At 54.2% G+C, this 22,989-nt stretch overlaps 1 protein-coding gene across 6 annotated transcripts in view; it reads right to left on the reverse strand.

Moving 5' to 3' along the window:
- Positions 1-22,989, reverse strand: part of APBA2 (amyloid beta precursor protein binding family A member 2) — a 245,586-nt gene that overhangs the window by 14,934 nt on the left and 207,663 nt on the right. For 5 of the 6 annotated variants that reach the window (XM_078078981.1, XM_078078978.1, XM_078078979.1 and 2 more), the window contains 4 exons: positions 10,767-10,912; positions 9,714-9,749; positions 6,448-6,534; positions 2,561-2,746 (listed from right to left, as the gene is read on the reverse strand). In XM_078078981.1, the coding sequence (XP_077935107.1) occupies positions 2,561-2,746; positions 6,448-6,534; positions 9,714-9,749; positions 10,767-10,912 (455 nt within the window). The remainder of the gene's footprint in view (positions 1-2,560; positions 2,747-6,447; positions 6,535-9,713; positions 9,750-10,766; positions 10,913-22,989) is intronic. The other variant, XM_078078982.1, reaches the window with a different exon arrangement.

Consider the following 22,989-nt stretch of genomic DNA (forward strand, 5'->3'; position numbering starts at 1 on the left):
CATGGGCGCCCCCTGCAAACCTCAGGAGCAGAAAATGGTAAAACCAAGGATTTGACCTAAATGCCTAAATCCCTTCCTCCCTCTACACACTGCATGCTTTAAGTGCTACAAATGAGTATGTCTCTGTACCAAAGCGGGCTGGGCTGGATGATAAAGGCAGAGCCGGAGCATGGAAGGCTTTCCCAAAATAGGTATGGAGTCTGATTGAACTGCCCTCCCACACTGGGCCCGGAAGAGTTTACAGGAAGGACAGGCCGATGTTCACTTGGCAGGAATAAGCCCTGCTCACTCCCAAGACCAGCATTTTGGCATTTTGGCCGCGCCGCTTAGGGCGGATTGGCCAGAGCTGCGGTGCCCGGAGGCCACCGGGAGACACCCCGGCCTGGACACGTGTGGACTGGAGGGTGGGGAGCCCAGGTGGTGCACCGAGGAGCAGCGGAGCAGTAGCCAGGGCCCTGGCTAAAGCTGGGAGTCAGGCCTTGGGAAGACGCCGGAAGAGGGAGGGGGCAGGGGACGGGACCCCAGGACCTGCCCTGCCCCACTGTGGTCCCAAAGCTTGCTGCCGGCTGTCCCCAGGTCGCCGGGTCTGTCCCCAGCTGACTGTGGTCCCCTGACAGGGAGGAGTTCTGAGAGCATCGCTCCCTTCACCCCTGCACAGATAGCCTGGCAGCACTGCCCGATGCCCTGGGACTCTGCCTGGGGTTCTGCCTGGGCGCCCCACCCCAACCCATAGGAGCTCCTGGGGACAGTGAGGCCATTCATGCTTGGGTTCCTTGGGGTGCAATCCAGGAGCCCTTGGCATCTCCCCCCCAACTGCTGGTGACAGTCTCCCATTTCCCCATCCACCCTCTGTCCCGGTGTCCCTTCCAGCTGGCCTGGGGGACACACACTGGCAGCCCTGCAGACAAGGGGGCTCCCCTGCCCCCCAGCTCACAGCCAGGGCTGTGGGTGCTCAGTGCTGTGAGGCCAGAAGCCCCGCGCAAGCAGTGGGGAGCGCAGGGGGCTCGGAGAGGGGCGGGCATTGGCAGCTTGGCCCTCGGAGGTGGCCTCCTGCACGAGGTGAGGCGGGGGAAAGGCAGCTGCCATACCCCAGCACTGCTTTGCCTCAGCACTTTCGCCCGTGTGGCTCATCTACGCTGGCCTCAGCCTGGCTGTGCCTGAGCTCCATTTTATAGGGGGAAACTGAGTCTCAGAAAGAGCCACTGCTATCCTTAATGCCACCTTCCATTTTCTCCGGGTGTTCCGTCTGCTGTCACCAGACCCTCGGATCCCTTACTCGTCCCCAGCAGCCCCCCCGGACGGAGCCACCATCCAGGTCCTATGCTCTGGGCAGCTTCTGAGGGTCCACCCCTCCGTACCCCACCGGGTGGGTCCTTCCCTCACTCGTTCAAGGGCCACTCAGAGTCCCACCCACGCCCACCTCCGCTGGCCCTCAGCCTTATCTCCCCCTGCACGGAGAACAGGGGGGCCGCAGCAGCACCCCCAGACAGCGGCACCCCTGACTCTAGCCCTCGGCCCGCAGCCATCCACAGGGGCTAGTACCCTTTGCCACTGGCCTTACCCTGCCCATCACTCACAGCCATTCCCGAGGGCCCATCTCCCCCTGCCAGGTCTCTAAGTCATCCTCATGCCCTGAGTCACACAGAAGTGCCCATCCGGGTGCCCACGGAGATCTGGATCGTGGGGAAAAGAATGTGTGTGTGCACAGCACACACTCTCTTCTCCCATCAATATACCATCGCTTCAAAGCACTTCTAGATGACTTCAACTTCTTAGCAAGAGGATGACTACCTCCATCCCTCAGCCCTGCCTTCAAATATAAAAATCTGGGGATCATTCCCTTCTGCTTCAGGTCCCTGCCCTGCAAGTCCATATGTGAACAAGAATGCCCCTTTCCAAGTATTCACGGAGAAGCGATGGCTTTTCAAAATTCTACTTTGGCAACACCCGCAGGATCTGCCCACCAGGGGGCAGCAGAGAGACCTGGCCCACTGTCCCCTTTGCTCACCATTCAGCCCCCTGCTCCCTTCTCTGGTCCCCTTCTCCCAATTCCAGGCTCAGAAAGATGCTCTCATCCCACTGAAGGAAAGAGTCAAAGGGCTCATGGCCTCTCAGCAAGTCTGGAGTATTTAAATGCCAACATGAAAATGGCCATGAGCAAAAGCAGAGCTGTTCCTCGGGCACAGTTGCCTCCTTGTGCGCAAGCCTGGCGTGTGAAAATGTGCATCTTGACCACAGAAAAGTCAGGGAGTAATTTGTTCTAGGAGAAAAAGATTGTGTTAAAGGATTTCTTCAGATAGCGCCCCTGGCCTATTTAACTACGGTTCAATTTATGAACAGCCCTGAAGGACGTATTTCATAAAGTGAAGTAAAACTATGTTCCCTATCTCTGCAAACCCGAGTGTTAGAAGAAAACCCCACTGATTCCACCGGAAACATCCATGTTGGTGCGCAGGATTTCTACCTGAGACATGGCTTCCAAAGAGCCTGGGATGCCGCCGGGGCCCTGGTGAAGTCGGGGCCGTTGGGAGGGGCGCGGCAGGCCTGCGCGGTTACTTACGTCCTCGGACTCAAACACGTGGCAGATCATCTTGTACTGCTTCTTTCCCTCTTGGGCCCCAGGGGTGGTCTCGATGCAGTCCTGAGAGGCCGACCGGGGCATGCGGCGCCTGGCCATCAGCACTACGATGTTCCCAATGTCCGCGATGTAGGAGATGGTGCGCAAGGCGTGGTCCATCATGGTCTCCTGTCAGGAGTGGGGGGGGGGATCCAGGTTAGGAAACATTAGGGAGAACAAGCCATCAAAAAAACACTCAAGTCCGGGATTTCTTGGCCTTGACACTAATGACCTTTGGTGGGGGGTGGGGGGGTCTTTCTTTCTTGTGAGGGGCTGTTCCGTACACTGTAGGATGGTTAGCGGCATCCCTGGCCTCAAGCCAGTAGGTGTCAGTAGCCATCACCCCGTTCCCAAGTTGTGACCACCAAAAGTATTTCCAGCCTTTGCCAAATGTCCTCATGGGGAACAACATTACCCTGGTTGAGAATCACTGCTCTAGGGAACAGAGCGTTTGAGGGCAGTGATGCACAGTCAAGGTGAATCTACCTTCGCCCCACAGCACCCTCCCGCTGCTTCTTGGAGGCACGACGTCAGGGGGAGCTCTTGGTTTCTGCTGGAGGAAGAGTGGGGAGGCTGTCAGCAGGTGAAGCCTGTTCCCACCTGATCAGAGGTGGTCTGTGGCTCTGGAGAAGGGTCCCTTCCCTGCAAGGCACATGCTTTTCCCTAGCAGATGAGGAAGGCTCCGAGGCCAATGTTTTCCACAGATGAGTTCTTCCCAGGGAGCCCAAGCAGTGCAGGCCCCGGTCAGGGGACACTGAGGCAGCTCCCCTGACTGACGGATGGGTCTCTGTGGCCTTTCAATTCCCTCGGCTCCTGGCAGGTCCATTACTCTTGATGGCTTTTGTCATCTGACAGGAATCTCCACAGAGCGTCGTGCACATGACCCCTACCTAACGAGGCTGCACACAAAGGCTCTGAGAAACTCATCAGTTGGGTCTTTTATTGCCTTTGTGCTTTTTCCACAAAAGAAAAATTGGCTGCTTCTGCAACCTCGGAAGCCCCTTTTCTTCCTCACAGAATCCATTTTTACAGCAGATATTACCCCACGTCTGTCTTCCAGGAGCTGATTTGTTTCCTGGCCAAGGTTAGGGGGGTGGTTTCAAACCACAAGAGCCACTTTTCAGGATGGGGGACCAGACAGGGAACCGTCGAGGATGGCTCTTCGGCATTTCCTGATTTCTGGCCACATGCCCTTGGCACAGCCATCTTCCTTGCAGACAGAGGTACAAGTATGAACTCTGGGCTTTATTTTAAAACACATTTACTAACAAAACCAAAAGACAACTGACAGAATGGGAGAAGATATTTGCAAATGACTTATCAGATAAAGGGCTAGTATCCAAAATCTATAAAGAACTCATCAAACTCAACACCCAAAGAACAAAGAATCCAATCAAGAAATGGGCAGAAGACATGAACAGACATTTTTCCAAAGAAGACGTCCAAATGGCCAACAGACACACGAAAAAGTGCTCAACATCGCTCGGCATCAGGGAAATCCAAATCAAAACCTCAGTGAGATACCACCTCACACTAGTCAGAATGACTAAAATTAACAAGTCAGGAAATGACAGATGTTGGCGGGGATGCAGAGAAAGGGGAACCCTCCTACACTGTTGGTGGGAATGCAAGCTGGTGCAACCACTCTGGAAAACAGTATGGAGGTTCCTCAAAAAGTTGAAAATAGAGCTACCATATGATCCAGCAATTGCACTACTGGGTATTTACCCCAAAGATACAAATGTAGGGATCCGAAGGGGTACGTGCACCCTGATGTTTATAGCAGCAATGTCCACAATAGCCAAACTGTGGAAAGAGCCAAGATGTCCATCGACAGATGAATGGATAAAGAAGAAGTGGTATATATACACAATGGAATATCATGCAGCCATCAAAAGGAATGAGATCTTGCCATTTGCAACAATGTGGATGGAACTGGAGGGTGTTATGCTGAGTGAAATAAGTCAAACAGAGAAAGACATGTATCATATGACCTCACTGATATGAGGAATTCTTAATCTCAGGAAACAAACTGAGGGTTGCTGGAGTGGGGGGTGGGGTGGGAGGGATGGGGTGACTGGGTGATAGACACTGGGGAGGGTATGTGTTCTGGTAAGCGCTGTGAATTGTGCAAGACTGTTGAATCTCAGATCTGTACCTCTGAAACAAATAATGCAATATATGTTAAGAAAAAAAAAAAAGAAGAAGATAGCAGGAGGGGAAGAATGAAGGGGGGGAAATCGGAGGGGGAGACGAACCATGAGAGACGATGGACTCTGAAAAACAAACTGAGGGTTCTAGAGGGGAGGGGGGTGGGAGGATGGGTTAGCCTGGTGATGGGTATTAAAGAGGGCACGTATTGCGTGGAGCACTGGGTGTTATGCACAAACAATGAATCATGGAACACTACATCAAAAACTAATGATGTAATGTATGGTGATTAACATAACAATAAAATTAAAAATAAATAAATAAATAAAACACATTTACTGTCTAGCTCTGTTCGTTGCAAGGGCCCAGGAACAAGGAGACCCCTGCGACGGTGAACATGGCCAGCACCCAGGTCTTTGTTTCTGTAATATTGTTCCCCACGAAAAGGAACTGTGTGTAGCTCCTCGAAGAAATGGCTGATTCCAGGTCTGGGGCAGGGAAAGCGTAAGGGGAGCTCGGAATGCCTCACGACCTCGGAAAGCAAGGACGTGATCAGCGACTAAAGGGAAGATGTCAAAGCCACACAGGACCCAGTTTAAAGGTCTCTGGCCGAACTGGGGATCACCAGAGCGCCAAAAAGAATTATGAGGATAATAATTAAAACACAAGTTAAAAAAAAAATTCATCGGTCCACAGTGAAGAGAGAGAGAAAGAAACAATAAGTCTTCTGCACGGGGCAAGGTCTGATAATAAAAGTGGAGAGCATGAGATAATTAGGAAATGCACCATTTTTTTACTTCCGGTGTTGGAACCAACTCAAGCAAGATGATCACTGGGTGCCAAAACCTGCAGGCAAAATGGGTACTGGGGAATAGGGTCCCCACACATCCGGAGTGTCAGCACACAGATTACTTGCTGATGACAAAGAAGCAAAGGGGTCATTACTCCGGCATCTGGCCGTCCTCTGTCCTCCAACGGGCCCAGGAATGGAGGTCTGACCCCAGGGACAGTGGGGCCTCCCTCTCCCTCAGCAAACCTCAAGGACACAGCACTGCCTGAGGCCTTCCCGACCCCTCCCTCCCTCTGGCCCATGCCCCTGGCCTCCTCCCTCCTTCTCCTCGGCTCACTTGTTCCTCACAGATCTGTCTTCTCCACCAACAGCAGTGATGAAGGCCCAGGAAAAATGAGTAGAACCTGACCACAGCACAGGGTTCACAGGTAGAAAATCTTAAGACAGCCCCAGCCCTGCTGGAAGACCACCCACTCAGAGGGCCGAGGGCTCACACGGCATTTCCACCCTCCCGCTCGATTCCCCAGGCCTGGCATGCACAGGTTTCAGGAAGGCCCTTCTAGAATCCTGATGGTGAGCACACAGCTTCCGACTCCCCGCTCCTTCCCCTTCATTTTGCCTACTTAATCCCAGCTGCAGCAAACCTACACCACGGGCTTTTCTCTTCCCAGCCTGGTGCTCCTCGGCCCCCTGCAGCTCGCTCTAGATTCTACAACCACAACTCATTCAAGACCCGGGGTCCGGAGCAACTGTCCTGGGGGACAGCCCTTCAGCTCATTCCCAGAGGGAAAGTTCTCCCGCAGCTAGACCTCGTTCTCCTCTAGTCCCTGAGGTGGGAAGTTAGGGGCTTAAGTACATGATTTTAAACAACGGTCTTTAAAACGCTTACCTGTGTGTCCGCATTTAACACCTTGATCCTCTGGGTGGAGATGAAGAGATCCACTTCGGTCAGAGTCTGGGCATCCCCCTCCGAATTCTAAGAAAGGACAGTGGATACTGTTACAAATAAAAAAACAAAAAACAAAAAAACTAACTTGAACAAAGGCCTGACAATTTTACTAATGACCCTGAGCGCCCCTAGAGGGAAACGCTACTCCAGCTTGCAGCAGCCAAGGGAAATCTAAATTGCATGCCGCCTTCCAGCACAATCCGTAGCGAAGTGAGTTCTAAAGGCAGTTAGCACAGGGCGTGAAGAAGGAGGGAGGAGACAGCTTCCGGAAGCCTGAGCATGGAGGGGGGCCAGACGCCTGGGGTCTTGGGTCCCAGCATCCAAAGCGCAGCCCCTCCACTCCCTAAAAAGTAAGCCTGCCTGCCAACCCTTATCAAACTCGGCAAAGGCACAGGGTCTGTGTACTCGGGCTACATACATTTCCGGGATTTGGGATTCCAAATATCCCCAGGAAATGGGGAAGGAATTTTCAAAGACGATGGATTAGATCGTCAGCATCTTCTTCTGATTTAAAGAGTCCTAGTTATGTCAACCCCCGAGCAGGCTTAATGCTGATCTTCCAAAAACCCTAAGGGAAGCAAGACCCCAACAGGACTCAGTGCTGCCCTCCCAGCAACATGGGAAAAACCAGAAGAAGCTGTCACACAAACGCCCCTGTTTTGTCAGCTCCTGGAGTGTGTTCATCCCATGGCCATTACTTATGTGTCCACGGAATGTTCTAGAAGCTGAGTGGACTATGTATTCAGGGTCTGCTCTAAACCAGGACAGCTTTTCATTGCTTTTTACAACCATGGGAATCCTAATTACTACTGCACAGTGGTAATGAGATACAAACTCTTCCGGTTTACCCACTGAGGTAAGAAATTCTTTATGGTCACTGGGGGCCCACAATGGCATATCTTCCACTTCAAAAGAGCAGAAACTGTGATTTAATTCCTCACTAAAAAATCCGAAATCTAAAATCCCCCTGCTGACAAATTCCTCAAGAAATCGGAGTCACAGAGAGACCCTGTATAATATTGATAAATTTGTATTGCAGCTCAGTTTTCAAGAGAAAAGGTCTTTGGGGCTTCCAGCCCACCATGAGGTGACACTGTTTTTAACTGATTTTAAAAGAGAAGAGAGTTCAAAATTACCCAGTTGAAAACAGTCTGCAGGAATGTAGAGGAACTACTTTTTCTCTGATCTGAAAAACCGGATTATAGTGTATGCCCACAAGCTTTTAAACGTTATATATTACAGGATTGTTCCTCAAAACCCTCTTGCTTGAGAAAGTAGGTTGGGCCAGAAGCAAAAAAAAAAAAGAAAGTAAGTTGCAGGTGGACTTGGTTTTCGTGACAGTTTCTGGAGGAAACTCGAGTCCTGTGCACTTAATGAGAGAAGAGTGACAAACGTGAAGCTGAGCGGGCTCAAACTGGGGGTGAACAGATGAAGCCAAAACCTGATCGGCAACAGGGAATAGCAAAGCTTGCCCCGTGATACGCTCTGCTAGAGGAAAGGGGGAGTGTCAATAGCAGGAATCCAACAGAGGGCCACCAGGCAAGAGGGTGGGCATGTCTGTGGATGGGGGGGGCCATGACCCCATAGTCACCAGCAGGTTAGCTGTGCGGGGGACACTGCTTCCTCCTGGTCCCAGACTCGTGAAGCACCCTCCTCTCAGCACTTGCCTGGCCAGATGTGAGCAGACCAGAAAGGGGGCCCTCAGCAACGATCCCGAACATCTCCTTGCCTGCAGGGAAGAACAGCTCTCCAGGTTTACAGCAGGCTGCAGAGGCTGTTCCGAGCTGGATGCACCTGCTCCAGGCCCCTCTGGGCTCCCCGGATGGCAGACTGAGGACCGGGCTGCGGCGTACAACAGAGCCCCGCTCCAGCTGCCCGGTGCTTGGGCAGCCCAGGGGTGCCCTGGGCAAACTGCAGGCTAGGCGCCCCTCTCCCTTGGGGGGAAGCCTACCCCAACTACAGCTCTGCAAAGCCAGGCCCATCTACGCTGCCTGGAGGCGCCGAGCAGAAAGCTCACTGGGCAGAGGGAGATGGGTGAGTTCCTTCCTCTCCTACAGCTCAAGGAATCCAAGGAGACACCACTGGGCAAAGAGCAAATATCACAGGGACAGAAGTGTCACCGCAGGAGGAAGGGAGCGCCCAGACAAGCTCCTGTGGCCACGCAGACAGAAAACGGTGTTCTAGGTGGGGAATGGAGGACTAAATCTCCTGCCGTTTAAGCAACAAGCGTGCACCAAATCAGTGCCTTCTGACCCCGAGCATTTGAGATTTCCTGTATTGTGAGGACCCAGCATTTACTAAATGACCAGGTTTACAAATAAATGACTGGAAGTCAACTTGATTTTTTTTTTTTAATGTTGGCTCATGCTGCAGAAACTTTCCCCTGCCCTTTTTTTTTTTTTTTTTTAAAGTATGCTCCACACTGGGCGTGGAGCCCAATGCAGGGCCTCAACTCACAAGCCTGAGAGCAAGACTTGAGCTGAGATCAAGAATCAGATGCTTGGGGCGCCTGGGTGGCTCAGTCGTTAAGCGTCTGCCTTCGGCTCAGATCGTGATCCTAGGGTCCTGTGATCGAGCCCCGCATCGGGCTCCCTGCTCAGCGAGAAGCCTGCTTCTCCCTCTCCCACTCCCACTCCCCATGCTTGTGTTCCCTCTCTTGCTGTCTCTTTCTCTGTCAAAAAATAAATAAAAAAATCTTAAAAAAAAAAAAAGAGTCGGATGCTTAACCGACTGAGCCACCCAGACGCCCTGCAGCAACTCTTTCCAGTGGGGAAACGCATCTCCTGGGCAAACTGACCTTCTCACCATCATCCTGATTTAGTAAATTAAGCTTAATGAGTCTTTAAATATCAGAACAGTTTAATTTTGTACAAGAGGCCTAAGCGCTAAATGTGTCACATGATCATATCAAATGTCACCCGTAAAAACGTCTGCGTGAAACAGTGATATCGCGGCATTAACCACGTTCTAGCACAGGAGACACTAAACAAGAAATTTATAAAAAGGGCAATGATGAGATTCTTCTGTAAGTGGGTGGTTAAAAATTTAAAGACTTGTCTGTGGTTTTGTTCAGAAGTCTATCTACCAAGGGAAGAGGAAAAAGCTGTTTGCCACATGATGTATGTTCCTACAAACGGGACCGCCCCCCCACCAAACTGCACAGGACGAGGCCCAGAAACCCAGGCAAACCCCTCAGCCCTACACACCGCTTTTTTCTTGATTTTAGCAGCCTTTTGCATCCTCTGAGCAGCATGTAAGAGAAAAGAAAAACGGATAAAGGAAGAAAGAAAGGAAGAGAAGGAAGGGCGGCCAAGTTATTTTGGTCTTGTGGTCAACACCCTGGGACTCCGACCTTGTGCTCAGGGGAAGCCCCCCTGCAGGGGCAGGATGGGTGGGTGGCTGCCATGTCAGCGAGCACACACTGACCACAAGAAGCCCCCCCACACGTCCCTCGAGCACTGGGAATCACCAACCACCCCCCAGATCTGCGAGGGCGAGACTGGGGACAGACGGACGGAGCGATGCCACCGGCCTGCAGAGGAGAACCGGGCTTTCAGGCAGAGGAGCAGGACTGGGTGTGGGGCAGGAGGGCCCTGGGCTCTGCGCTTCTCTTCTCCTGGCCGCCACGGGCTCGTGCCCCAGGCCCCTGTGCCTCCATAAAGGAGGTCAGTGCACGATGAGGACAGAGGAGGGGCCTGACATGGTTTCTCAGCCCCAGGGGCTGGCAGCATCCACAGACCCCCTCCTGCCCAGAGGGGGCACCTCCGCGGACCACCCTGCCCTTCTCGCTGGACCCCATTAGCTTTGCCGACTTGGCCTCATCCTCCCCCTGCCCGGCTGCACCCACTGTTCACAACCAGGCGATTCCGTGTGTACCCAGCGCAGCAAGCACGTCAGAGTGTTTCTTGAGGTCATGAATTTAATTGACACGTGCGATTTGTTTCCCATTCTGCAAGCACTTTGGTGCCAAAGACACACATACCATCAAAATGGGACTTGAGGCTCCATCCCAATATGTTTTATGAGTGGAATGCTGTGGACCAATCGCCTTTAAAAATCATACTCCCAGTGGCCGGGTGGTGGTTCCTCGTGAACGAGCCAACCGCCCCTGCCCCCGACCCCAGCATTCTTCCAGACAGGCCAAAGTGGCCCTTGGCCTCGCCAGGCACCTCAGGTCTTCCTGCTCTCCGTGCTGAGGGCTGCGGGTCACCCACCCCCACTCCAGTGCCCCCTCCCCCAAGTGCTACGCCCACCAGTACCTTGACCCGGCTGACAGCTTCCTGCGCCTGCATCATTCTGATGTTTTTGGAAGGGTTACGTTCTGAGAGCAGCTGGGTGGACCCCAGGTAGTTGGCAGCAAAGATGATCCCATCAATGAGGTCTTCTGGTTCACAGGGCCCTGGAACTGATGAGGGCACAGTTAGCATCCTCCCAGAGGACAAAGGAACAAGGCCGCGGGGACAGGGGACAAAGGCGAAGGGCCGACCCATCGCCCATCTGCAGCCTGCAGAGGGAGGAGGCCAGTCTCCTTCCCTCATCCCGCACGGTGTGCGGTGCGAGGAACTATGCAAAATCAACACCCAGGCCAGAAAAGTCCACGTGCATGGCTCAGGAGGACAGTTCCAGGGCCTCGGGCAATTGTCACTCAGGGCACCTCAGCCTCCAAGGTGAAAACCACATGCTGCAATCCCAGAGACGCACTTTCCCAAACCGTACAGCATTTCCATGCCTGCCCCAGAGCCCTCTGGGACTCAGGGCAGGGAGCAGAAACTGCCCACTACCCTCTAGTTCTTCTGGGGCCTTCTCTTCCATTTCTGCACTGTAGGGCTCTGGTCCTGTCACATGCCCGCCTGGGTGGGCCCCCACATCCCATACACATCCCATATACCCTCATCCCATACACCACTGGGTAACATGGTCCTTGCTTCCCCTGCTGCCTCTAGACCAGTGCTGTCAGTGGAACTTTCTGCCACGATGTAGAATGTTCTAGCTTGGTGCGGTTTAATACGGGAACCACTAGCCACGTGCGGCTTTGGAGTACTTGAACTGGGCCTACTGCAAGAGGAAGTTTTTAAAATTTTATGCAATCTAATTAATTTACATAGAAATAGCCACATGTGGTTAGTGGCTCCTGTCCTGGACAGGCAGCTGTAGGTAAGGTCAGCAAACCCTTTCCTCGAGGAGCTAGACGGAAAATATCTTAGGCTTTGTGGTCTGTGTGCAACCAGTCACCTCTGCATCCAGAAGACAAAAGCAGGCCCAGGCCATCTGTCTACGAGCAGGCACGGCTGTGCTCCGGGAAAACCTCATGCACGGACCCGGGTGGCTGGGAGAATTTGGCCCTGGGTCCACAGTCTGGAACCTGTAGACCATCGCTCGGCCTTCCTTTCCGTGTCACTGCCTTCTTCCCTCTCCCTGCCCGCCCCTCGGCCAGACCCTTCCTTCTGAGGGACCTTGGCTCTGGCTCTCAGGCTCCCCCTCACTCCAGGGTCCACAGGGCTGGCTGTCCTGTGGCTTCCCAGTCCCCATGACCAGCAGTCCCCTCTGCCCCCCCCCATCTAGCTGTTCCGTGTTCTCCCCTCTGACCCACTCTGCTGCTAAAGGCATCAACCTGCCTAGTCTGGATGCCGCTCTCCACCAGTCCCATAACATCTGCCCAACACCCTCGACTCCCCGCCCCACCTGTCGGCCCCAGGGCCTCGGCACAACTCCAACCACCTGCTACCTGCGGGCCTGCAGCTGGAAAGAGCCAGAGCCGCCCAACAAGGCAGACTGGTTCCATTCCAAATTCAAGGACCAAAATGCCCTCAAAACTTGCTGGTGACCTCGAAAGATGCCCCTGAGAAGTGCCCCCTCTCCCTCTGGGCAAGCACCATTTCATACCTTCCCCCATCTCCTCGAACCTCCAGCTGCCCCTCCCTTGGCTGTACTCAACAGAGCATCACCTCCGCTCACCGTGTGGTGGGTCCCTGCTGGGGATGGAGGGTCACCTGCGACCCCATCCCTCTCTGAACCAAGTCCTATATCAGCTGGGTCTTCCTACAGCTTTTAAATATCCTCCCGTGTCCCCAGGCGGGTTCAAAAGCCCCCCTCCCTCCCCACATCCCCGCCTCCCGTGGACCCCCTCCCTCCTCCCTCTGGAGGACACATGTCTAGAAAGAACTGCCTGTTTGGCTTGCACCCCTTCCTCAGCATGTCCCCGCCTGGCCGCTACCTCCCCGCTCCAACACCACCGAAGCGAACGCTACGCGCGACCTCCATACCCTCACGTCGGGGGGCCTATGGTCATCATCTCCTCCTCCCTTTCTGGCTGTTCCTTCTCAGCTCCCTGCAGGCTCATCCTCCTCCATGAGGCCATGGAATGCGGGCATCCTGCGGACTCGGTGCTGGCAAAGGACACCGTGGCTCTCTGAACCCCAACCCCACATACTCAACAGCCTACTTGCTGGCTCCCTGGGATGGCCCCCTCTCGACATGCCCAAAGCAAAGCTCCATCCAGGCACTGAGCCCAGTTTCTCATCTCAGACCCCACCCCCATCCCAGCTACACAGGCTTTCACCCCCGTATCCAGCCCATCCCCGAGGGCTGTCCCTCCGCTTTGCCACCAAACCTATCCCAAGTGTGTCTCTGTCCAGTTCTGCCACCACCCCCGCCTCCTTCCATCCTGGACCCGAGGATGGCATTCGCCTAGCCCGTGTGAACTGCAATGGACTGTCTGGGTCCCTCCAAAATCCCTATGCGGAAGCCCTAACCCCCCATGGGATGGTATTAGAAGTATGACCTCTGGGAGGTGAGCTGGGAGGTCAGGGGGTAGAGCCCTCAGGAATGGGATCTGTGCCCTCATAAAAGGGCCCCGGAGAGCACCCTTGCCTGCTTTCTGTCACATGTGGACACAGAGACGGCGGCCGTCTGTCACCCGGAAGGGGGCTCGCACCAGAACTCGACCACGTGGGTACCCTGATCTGGGGCTTCCATCCTCCGCTGTTTATACACCCCACAGCCTCTGGTGCTTTGTTAGAGCAACAAGACTAAGACCTGAACCTTCTACGCACAGACCACTCCCCATGCTGCCACGAGAGGGTCCTTCCAGAAATCTGATCTTTTTGCCTCCCCTGCTCTAAACGGCATGGGGCCTCTCATTCCTTCAGGAGAGAGGCAGGAGTCCCCGAGCCCCCAAACACAGTGTTCCCGTTCAGAGGTACGCACATGTGAGGGGACAAGGGCAGTTTTGCTGGGCTCTGTCATCCCGACGTCAGCAGACCCCCAGGGATTGGGGCCCCAGCTCCGGCCCACATGCCCACCCAAGGCTGCTCGGGCACTGGGGGCTCAGTGAGGGGCCCACCGTGAGCAGACTGTCACCCCAAGAAGTGAACACGCAGCTTCCCTGACACCTGGCCGCCCCTGGATCCGAGGCAGGTTTTCTAAATTACTCTCTGAAACTTTAGTTCTCTTCAAACTCTCTTCAAATGGCCCAAGGTGAGATGCCTGGGAGGGGACCTGTGCATTAGGCTTTCACAGGAACAAGCCTCAGCTCTGCGCGCTTTCCACTAAAGCTCCGAAATTGGTCATAGCGTGTGTCCCATTAGCCTCAGCTGTCTGCCTGAAGACCCCTCCCCAGGGGCTCACACGTCAGACTTGCACCCGGGGTCTACTCCCGTCTCTTTCACCCCAGCACCACGGCTCCTACACTAAAGCCAATTTTATAAAGTGCTTCAGAACAAAGTCAAGTATTCTGAGGTTTGAAAGGAATCCGTTAGTAGTAACGGGCCCCGGCAGGTCCCAACTTAGGAATGCCCCAGGTCATGCCCCACGGAAGGTGTAGGGGTCCTCCCATCATGACACCACTGCCCTGGGGACCCCCCTCTTTCTCCCCACCGACGCTGACAGCCTCCCCAGCAGCACCCAGAGGATGTACCCCTTCCTCCTGGGTGCTCAGGTGGTTTGCTCCAGGGATCTTGGATGACACTTTTGGAAGCCTCTCCCAAACCTTCAGGGAACCAAGCCCAAGGCCCCATCCCTCAGCCCCCCAGCCCTGTCCGAGAAGCCACTGATGCCTCAGGGCCTCCCTGGCCCTCCCCCATAGATGGATACCCCCATGACTTCCAAGTCTGCTGGCAAAGCCTTTCCCCAAGTCTGAAGCCCCTCACTCAGCCCCAACTCTGTCATCTGTGTCTGGAAGAAAGAAGCATCTTCTGCTCCAGAACCAAGTGAAGGGGTCCTTTCAAGAGCCTTGGGTTGGGGAGGAGAGACATGAGGAAGTAGGGCCTAGGTCTGGAGGGGGAGAGCTGCCCCTCTGCGTGGTCTCCCCACCACATCCATTTCTCTGGGAAAGCTCTTCCCACCCGGCTGACATTGCTGGATCTGGAGGAGGCTGCCTGGGACAGAAGAGGGGTGGCGGTCAAAGGGCTCTACAGCCTCGGGGCTCAGTGAAGGCCAAGGGAGGGGACGGGTACAGGCGGCCTTGAGAAGGGGGCATGAGGGCCTTGGTGGGGGGTAAACTTTGGGCTTGAGGGCTGGTGGTGGGAGGGATTGGGGGTGGAGGTTGGGGGCTGGGGCCAGGTGGGCTGGAGGGCCCAGGGGTACCCTAGCTTCTGGCAGGTTTATAAGCTCACCCTTCCAGTGTTTAAAAGACATCCCAGAAAAGCACAATGACTCCAATGCATGTTCAGATCAAGCGTTCCTCATCTCATTGTCCCCGCCACCTTCCCCAAAGGTCCGAGCAAGCGGCCGTGTGGGATAACGGGGCCTTCTCTTGTAGCCCGGCCTACCCAGCCTCCCAGGCCACTCAGTCTGGCCTCCAGTCAGCGCTGGCTCTGGTGGGACCCGCAGGTACCGGGGTGGTGGGACCTCAGTGCCGTAGACTCTGAGGGCTCCTCCCAGAGCCTCTCACCTCACCGAGTCCATCACGGGTCCACAAGCCCTCACCCCCCACACACACGTACACGCATGCTCAAGCACACACACCCATGTAGGTACACGTGAGTGTCCGCAGAGCTTCTCACACAGGGGCAGCGGTCGTGGCCCCGACCCCACAGAGCCACACCTCCGAACTGGGCCTGTGCCCCGACTGGGGATTCGAGACGGAGTGCCCACCACGGCACCAGGGCCTGCAGATACAGTGAGGTGCTTTCCGCGGGCAAGCACTTCACATTATCACGGGAATAGAGCCCCTCTATTACCACAAGCCCAAACACAAGAGAAAGAGGAGTTCCGAAGCCCGTGCTGAGACCCCAGAGGAAGGTCATCCTGGCAGCAGGGGGCCCGGCACCGTGCACCCCCGGAGTGTGGCCCTGCTCTGTGACCAGCTTCTGCACCCTCGTGGGGGGGAGCGACTGCAGGCAGGCCTCTCAGAGGACCGAAGACAAGAAGTGCCGACCAGGAGAGGGGCCCCACTTCAGAGCCTGCAACTCCCCAGGCCTCTGACCCTGGGACCGCTCACCCCAGGGCCCACGCAGGATGCAGTCAGGGCAGGGCCAGAGCTTAGCAGTGGACCAGGCACGGAGAAGGGCTCAGCAAGCCATGTTACTACTGTCATGAGTATTTTAATATTGCAACAAGCATTTGGGGTATCTGTGAGGGGCGGAGGGGGGAACGGACTGTCCCTCCCAATTATGTAGAGAGGGAAGGCACCTGCCCCTCCCCCTCCCACCCATCAATGTTGAGGGACAGTCCGTGGGGGCTGGGACAGGCCTGGGACTACGGCAAGGAGGTGCCCTCTCTCAGAGAGTTGGGTAAACAAAGCCAACAAGGTCTTTTCAGACAATGAGAACTAAGAGGCAGGAAGCAAACCTGCTGTGAGGGGGACAGGGACGCATTCGGATCTGACGAGGAAGGGGAAGGCTGCTCTCAGAAGCCAAGGTGAGCACAGACCCAAATAATGCAAAGGGAAGGCTGCTCTCAGAAGCCAAGGTGAGCACAGACCCAAATAATGCAAAGGGAGATACCTGAAAAGGAGTGTATTTTTTGGGACCCTCTCAGGGTCCCGAATGTCTGAAGGGAGGTGGGGACAGCCCTCCGGGGTCCCACAAAGCCTGCCCAGGGATCCAGGGACATGGCCAGAGTCTGAGCTCTTCCACCTGCCCTGCTCGAAAAGGGTTTGTGCGCTTGGGACAGTCATTTCTCTCTCTTTTTTGGGGGGGGGCCTCAATTTACTCACCAGCGAAATGGGGTGAAGAGGAACTCCTGATTTCTATCTCCACAGGGTTTTCGCAAAGCTAAGATTAATAGGATGAGCTTCATAAATGCTAAAAGCATATAAAGTACAGAATTGGGAGGGACAGTCCCTTCCCCCCTCCACCCCTCACAGATACCCCAAATGCTTGTTGCAATATTAAAATACTCATGAGTATTTTAGAGAGAGGGCACCTCCTTGCCTTAGTCCCAGTCCTGTCCCAGCCCGGTCCGAGGCGGGTGAGTGCACTCACATGGCCTGTGGGCATGCAGCGTGATAGCTCACTGAGACTCGGATGACAAAGAGATGCCACGGTCATGCTGGTATTAAGGGACAAAGCAGGGACCAGACCCAAAGGCAGCCACATCCTGGATGGTGGCCTCCACCATCACCGATGTGAGGACTCCCCCCACTGCAGGCACAAAGTGGTGCAAACCTCTTCCAAACCCAGTACCCGGTGGGGCAGTGGGAGGTAGCAGGTCATTTAAAACACCTGAGGCTGAAGTCAGGGAAGGAGGGACAGAAGATCCCAAGCAGCTCCTCTGTGTCTGGAATCGTGTTCAGAGCCCAAGGAGCCTGCAGAGGCCCCAATCCCATCGGAGAAATTCTGCCTCAGTGGACCCGGAGTGGCTTCTGGGAATCTGCATCACACACACACCCCAGTCACCTGAAGAGCACCCCTCTGGACAAACCTGATCTCCGGCGCACAAGCACTTCCCCCTCCCCTGTCATCTTAGGAGCAAAGCCCGCTGAGAGGCCAGGCCAGTGCCTGTTTTCTCAGGCGGAGCTGGCTCTTTACAAAGCCCCACGTCCCAAGGGCAAGACTCCTGGCTGCCCCTTCCATCTCAGGCACCTTTGTCCTCGCTCTGGAGAGGTCAACCCCCCTCCAGCTGGCCAGGGCTGGCGGCACCAAAGGAGGGGAGTAGCGGATGGGAGGGGGATGGCTGCAGAATGGGGAGGGGCGTGGAGGGAGGATCCCCTCCCTGCCCATCCATCAGCAGCCCAGGTGTGCACAGCGGGCCCCCTGGCACCTGTCACCAGCTAGGGGAAGGCAGGTGCCACCCTGCCCCTCAGGGCTTCTGACTGAAGTGTGTCCATTTTCACTATCTTCCACCATCTTCCCCTCAGGCCTCATTCTCTCCAGTGAGTGTGGTTCCAAGTGCCTATGATTTGCTGATTGTCACCCCACAGCAGGGCCACAGCCGCCCGTCCTCCCTGCAGTGACCATTACTGACCAGTAGATGGTGCCGCTGTGTTCTGCAGGAAAGTCCGGGTGGTCCCAGGCGCCCTGGGTAACTGCTTGCCCACACCGCCCACACCCTCAGCCAGCACCCACGGCCTGGGCCCGGCCAAGGGTCCTCACACCCTAACTGTGGGGTAGGAGTCGAACGGCAGTCCGTGGAACCCGTCCCTGGGGGTGGGAGGTTAGGCCTTGCCTTTTGAATGGATTCCTACCCTCTGAGGCCACTGTCCTTTGCCTTTCTCCTTGCCACTTCCCAGGGTGACCTTGGGCAGCTCGCCAGACCTTTCTGAAATTCGTATCCTGTTTCAATCTATGTCCCTGAGTAGATATATTAAAAGCTGGCCCCAACTCCCCCCTCCCCCGGAGTGAGCCCCACCAGATCTGGGGGCACAGACTCCTGTGTGTGAAGGGCACCCCATCCCAGGCAGTGGGGCCCACCACCAGCACCCATGGACGCCTGCTCCCTGGAAGAGGCCAGTGGAAGATTTGGTCTTTGTTACAACTCCAAAAGATGCCCACCTCGGCCGCCCATCTCTGCCAGAGGTTCTTGTCATTCCCGCCTTGTTCTTTTTCTCAAAAAGGAAACAATACAAAACAAAAACGGTACCTCCAGCATCCTGCCTGCCTGTCAAACCCACTCCCACCTGCACACTTATTAGGAAGCAGAGAAGAGTGGTCGGTGTGGGGAGGCGGGTATTTCAGGCTCACAGACACCGCGCTCGACTCCAATCATGAAATTCAGAACCAAAAATCTAACGGCTTCATGACAATACTACAGCAGCTGGTCCTCCATGTCTGGGCATAAACTGTTCTTATTTGGCTCAACTCTTGAACTAACCTTATGCCAAGACCACCAGAGGGAGACAGAACGACAAAAGAATAAAGACAGGTTTAAAGGCGATCCTACGTCCGCAGAGAGTGATCTCTCCTTTTTGTTTTCTTGTTGTGATATAGATCGTACAAACATCAGTGCATGCAGAATGTATCTGCACAGTTCGGACATGAAGAATAGGGTGCGCCAGTCTCCTTCCTCCGGGAGGAAGCCTCCATTTGAAACGTCTGTCAGAAAGTCTCAGCCCTGCGGACCTCTCTGAGCAGGGAAGGGGTGGGAGGCCCCACAGAGTCATCCCTTGGAGCCCCTGTCCCTGACACCTTTGGGGGAATTATCCTAAAGGTGGGTGGTGGACAGAGGCTTCCCACAAGTGGTCTGGATCCAGGTGATCTCATTAATTCCAAGACATGTGCCTGCTTCTCCATGTCTTGTGTGGTGGTGGGGGCGGGGGGAGACGGCTGGGTGGAGCCAGAGCACAGCTGAGACGGGCGTATGAGTGTGCATCCGAGAGGTCGCTGAGTACAGCCCCCAGCCCTGACACACCAGACCTCTGCATGTAACAAAGGTCTAGTTCTACTCGGTCCTCAACCACCTCGTGAAGCAGATCTCAATGATCCAATTTTATAAATAAGGACAGTTCCCATGGGGTCAAATGACTTTGCACAAGACCACCGCCACTGATTCAGGTACTAATAAGGATTTTTGAGCCCTCACACGAGGACAGAAAACATGGAGCTCACAGGCTGACATTAGTCCCACAGTCCCCAAATAAATGCATCAGGATGGCACATGGTGAATGCCATGAAGGAAGGATACTGCGCCAGTGAAGAAGCAACAGGGGAGTCAGCCCTTGAGAAGAATCTGGGGGCAGCTGCTCTCTGAGCTGAGGACCAAAGGATGCAAAGGAATCAAAAAACCACAGGGGGAAAGGAGAAGAGAGCTTTCCAGGCTCAGGCAAGAGCAGGTGCAAAGGCCCTGGGGTGACAGAGTACAGCACCTTTCAAAAGCTCCAAAATGTGCAAACTGCCCAGGTGCATGGGGTGGGCCAGCGTTTGGAACAAGCTGAGGCCACAGAGACAGTGCTGGTCAGAGGGGAGGCTCCTGGGGCTACACCATGGACTGTCATTGCAGGGTAGTGGTCAGGGAAGTGGCCCGACCTGTCTTTAGAAAGCAACTCTGGCCGCAGAGAGGCAAACCACAGAGGGGAAGAAGGGAGAGCATCTGGGAGGCTACTGCAGATATCCTAGCAAGTGAGTGAGTGAGTGAGTGATGATGTGGTGGCGGTGGTGGTGGTGGTGGTGGTGATGGTGTGGACCAGGGCAATGATGGTACCCGAGAGACACCGACAGACTGGATCCATCCACTCTGGAGCTTCAATTCCACAGGAGGAGTGCTGGAAAGCAGGTTGTACCACTGGACGGACAAAGCTGCAGCTATGGGGAGGGGACGTTGGGAGGGGGCTGGCCTTGAGGATGGGGATTCTGGGCGAGTCTAGATGCAGGAACCTGGGAGACTTCCAAAGGAGTTCAGGAGGCAGCTGGACTCAGGGGTCCTGATAAAGCATGCGTCGGTGCCAGGTGAAGCTGCAGACATAGAAGAATCATCGGGGGGGGGGGCGGGGCGGCTGGGTGGGGAGGGGTCCCAGGACCCAGCTCTGCTGAGCTGCAGCACCCTGTGCCCAGGGGGTGCCCATGCTGGCAGGAGGAGAAAGGAGCCCTCACATTCCTGGCGCACAGCGACCAGGAAGCCAGCAGTGATCCCAGAGAGCCAGCCAGAGGGCTTTGGCGTGTAGGGGAGGTGCGTGGAATGAAGCGACCGTTCCCAAAGTCTGGTTTAGAAGAGGAAAGCAGAGAGCTGGCTGCATGTGATGGACACATGCAGGCTGGGACAGATGCTCTCAGAAGCCAGCAGAAGATACAGGAGAGAAAACACACACACCAGTGCGGGTGAGGTTCAAAAGTGCAGAGCGGGACCTGGTCTCAGCTGGGAGAAGGGGCCACAGCTCTGAGGGGACAGGACAGGGAGCAAGGGTTCAGAGCAGGCAGAGTGCCGAGGCCACGCGCCAGGCAAGCCACCGAAATGAGCGCAGGGAAGGGAAGGTGTGTCAAGAGTAGGTGAGGAAGCAGGAGGAGATGAATCTGAGTCGTGAAATTGGACCTCAGGTCAGACCTTCGACCAGCAGATCTGGGGTGTGGTCTCTGGGCTCTGGCAGGGCTCCAGCTGCCCTGAATGCCACCCCCCACGGCCACCACACCAGCCTGTCCCCGAGCCAGGCGGCTGACGCTGCCGTGGGCTGAGCCGTGCCTCCAGGAAGCCCCTGTTAAAGGCGACCCTAATAAGGAGGCTGCTGTAGAAGAGAAGATGCTGTCTGAGAAACCAGAGCCTCAGAACATTGACTGGGGAGAGGCCCTGCCGGGGGGTGCAGGACAGGTTGGGTCATCACTGAAGGAAAGGATCTGAAAGTTCCACAGTGTGGAATATTAGACACCCAACAAGCAAGATAAAGTCACCGGCTGCTGGGAGGAAGAGAAAGAGTCAAGGAAGGTCAATGCCAAGCTCAGTACAGTGGACAGATTTGCCCAAGGCAGGTCCTAAGCATAACCTTGGACCTGGGAGAAAGAGCAGAATGAATACAAAAACTGGCCAAAAATAGGAAAAGGCACAGGCATAAAGCTGCTCACTGCAGCACTATTTCTAAGAGCAAAACCCTGGAAACCATCCAAATGTTCCTGCACAGAGGACATCCAACTACACAGCGGGCGTCCGAACAGCACAGAGCACCTCCACATACTGCCCTGCATTGTGTAGAATGCTGGCATAATCTCCAGGGGTTAGTGTTAAGTGTAAAAAGGAAGATGGAGGGCGCCTGGGTGGCTCAGTGGGTTAAGCATCTGCCTTCGGCTCGGGTCATGAACCAGGGTCCTGGGATCGAGCCCCATATAGTATTGGGCTCCCTGCTTGGTGGGGAACCTGTTTCTCCCTCTCCCTCTGCTACCGTCCCCCTGCTTGTGCTCTCTCTCTCTGTGTCAAATAAATAAATAAAATCTTTTTTTAAAAAAGGAAGATGGAGAAAAGGGTTTTAACTCATTACCATTTATCTAAAAAAGGGGAAGATTCACCTAAGATACTAAAAATATGTGAAATGTTAAAACTGGTTATCTCTAGCAGGAGGAAAGGATTTGGGAGGCGGGGTAACGGGGTAAGATATTAGACGCCTTTGCATACACCCTGTTTTCTATACTTGGCTTCAGAACCATGTAAGTATTTTATATAATTATAAAACAAAATTCAATGAAAAAGCAAATTCCTAAAGAAAAAAAATGCATCTAAACGTGTATGCAGTTGTGATATGGTAATGAAGAGAACTATTCTGAACGATTTTAAAACACAGTAATTTGACAGTCCATCCCTCCTGGGTTATCCTCTGAAGACCAAAGTCAATGCAAATGAATCTTGAATTGTATCTGTAATAATCATATGTCCTTGGTAATTTTGGTCTTGTTATTCTGAGACTATTGTATGATTGATGGAATAAAACAAATGCAGAATTACGTTGGTGTCCTTGAGGATGGGGATTTGGAGCATAGGAAAAAGGTACGAATGTAAAAACCCTATAGTCCTGACAATATGAATCGTGATGCATTTTATCTTAAAATCAGTATGAATCATGACACGCTTTATCTTAAAAACATACAGGATATTAGTTATCTACATACATGCATAACAAATTATCCCAAAACTTCACAGCTGAAAACGAGAAATATTTATCAGTGTCTGTGGGCAGGGGGATCCAGGTGCAGCTGAGCTGAGCGCTTCTGGCTCAAGGGACTCTCCCAAGGCTGCAGCCATTTAGAACAGGGGAGGCTCCACTTCCAAGTTCACTTATGAGGCTGTTGGCCAGAGACAGAGAGATCTAGCAGGGCCTAGATTTCCCAACCGGGGTTTCAAATAGAGGCTTCTTCCATTCCATACACTAACATAAAGATAAATGTAATGCATGTCAAATAAAAATGCCAATAGGAATTTTTATTGTGTAACTGATAAGCTAATTCTAAAGGTTCTATGGAAAAATAAATACGTAAGAGGATCCAGGGAAGTTCTGAACAGGAATGACGGTGACAGAAGGCAGACATTAGCCTTCCCAGTAGTAAAATGCACTATAAATCCCCAGTTACATAAAGCAGCTTGGTTCTGGAACCTCAATGGAGACCCAGAAACAGACCTAGGTGTAAATGA

Source organism: Halichoerus grypus, chromosome 8, assembly GCF_964656455.1.
Source record: "Halichoerus grypus chromosome 8, mHalGry1.hap1.1, whole genome shotgun sequence".
NCBI classification, from domain to species: Eukaryota; Metazoa; Chordata; class Mammalia; order Carnivora; family Phocidae; genus Halichoerus; species Halichoerus grypus.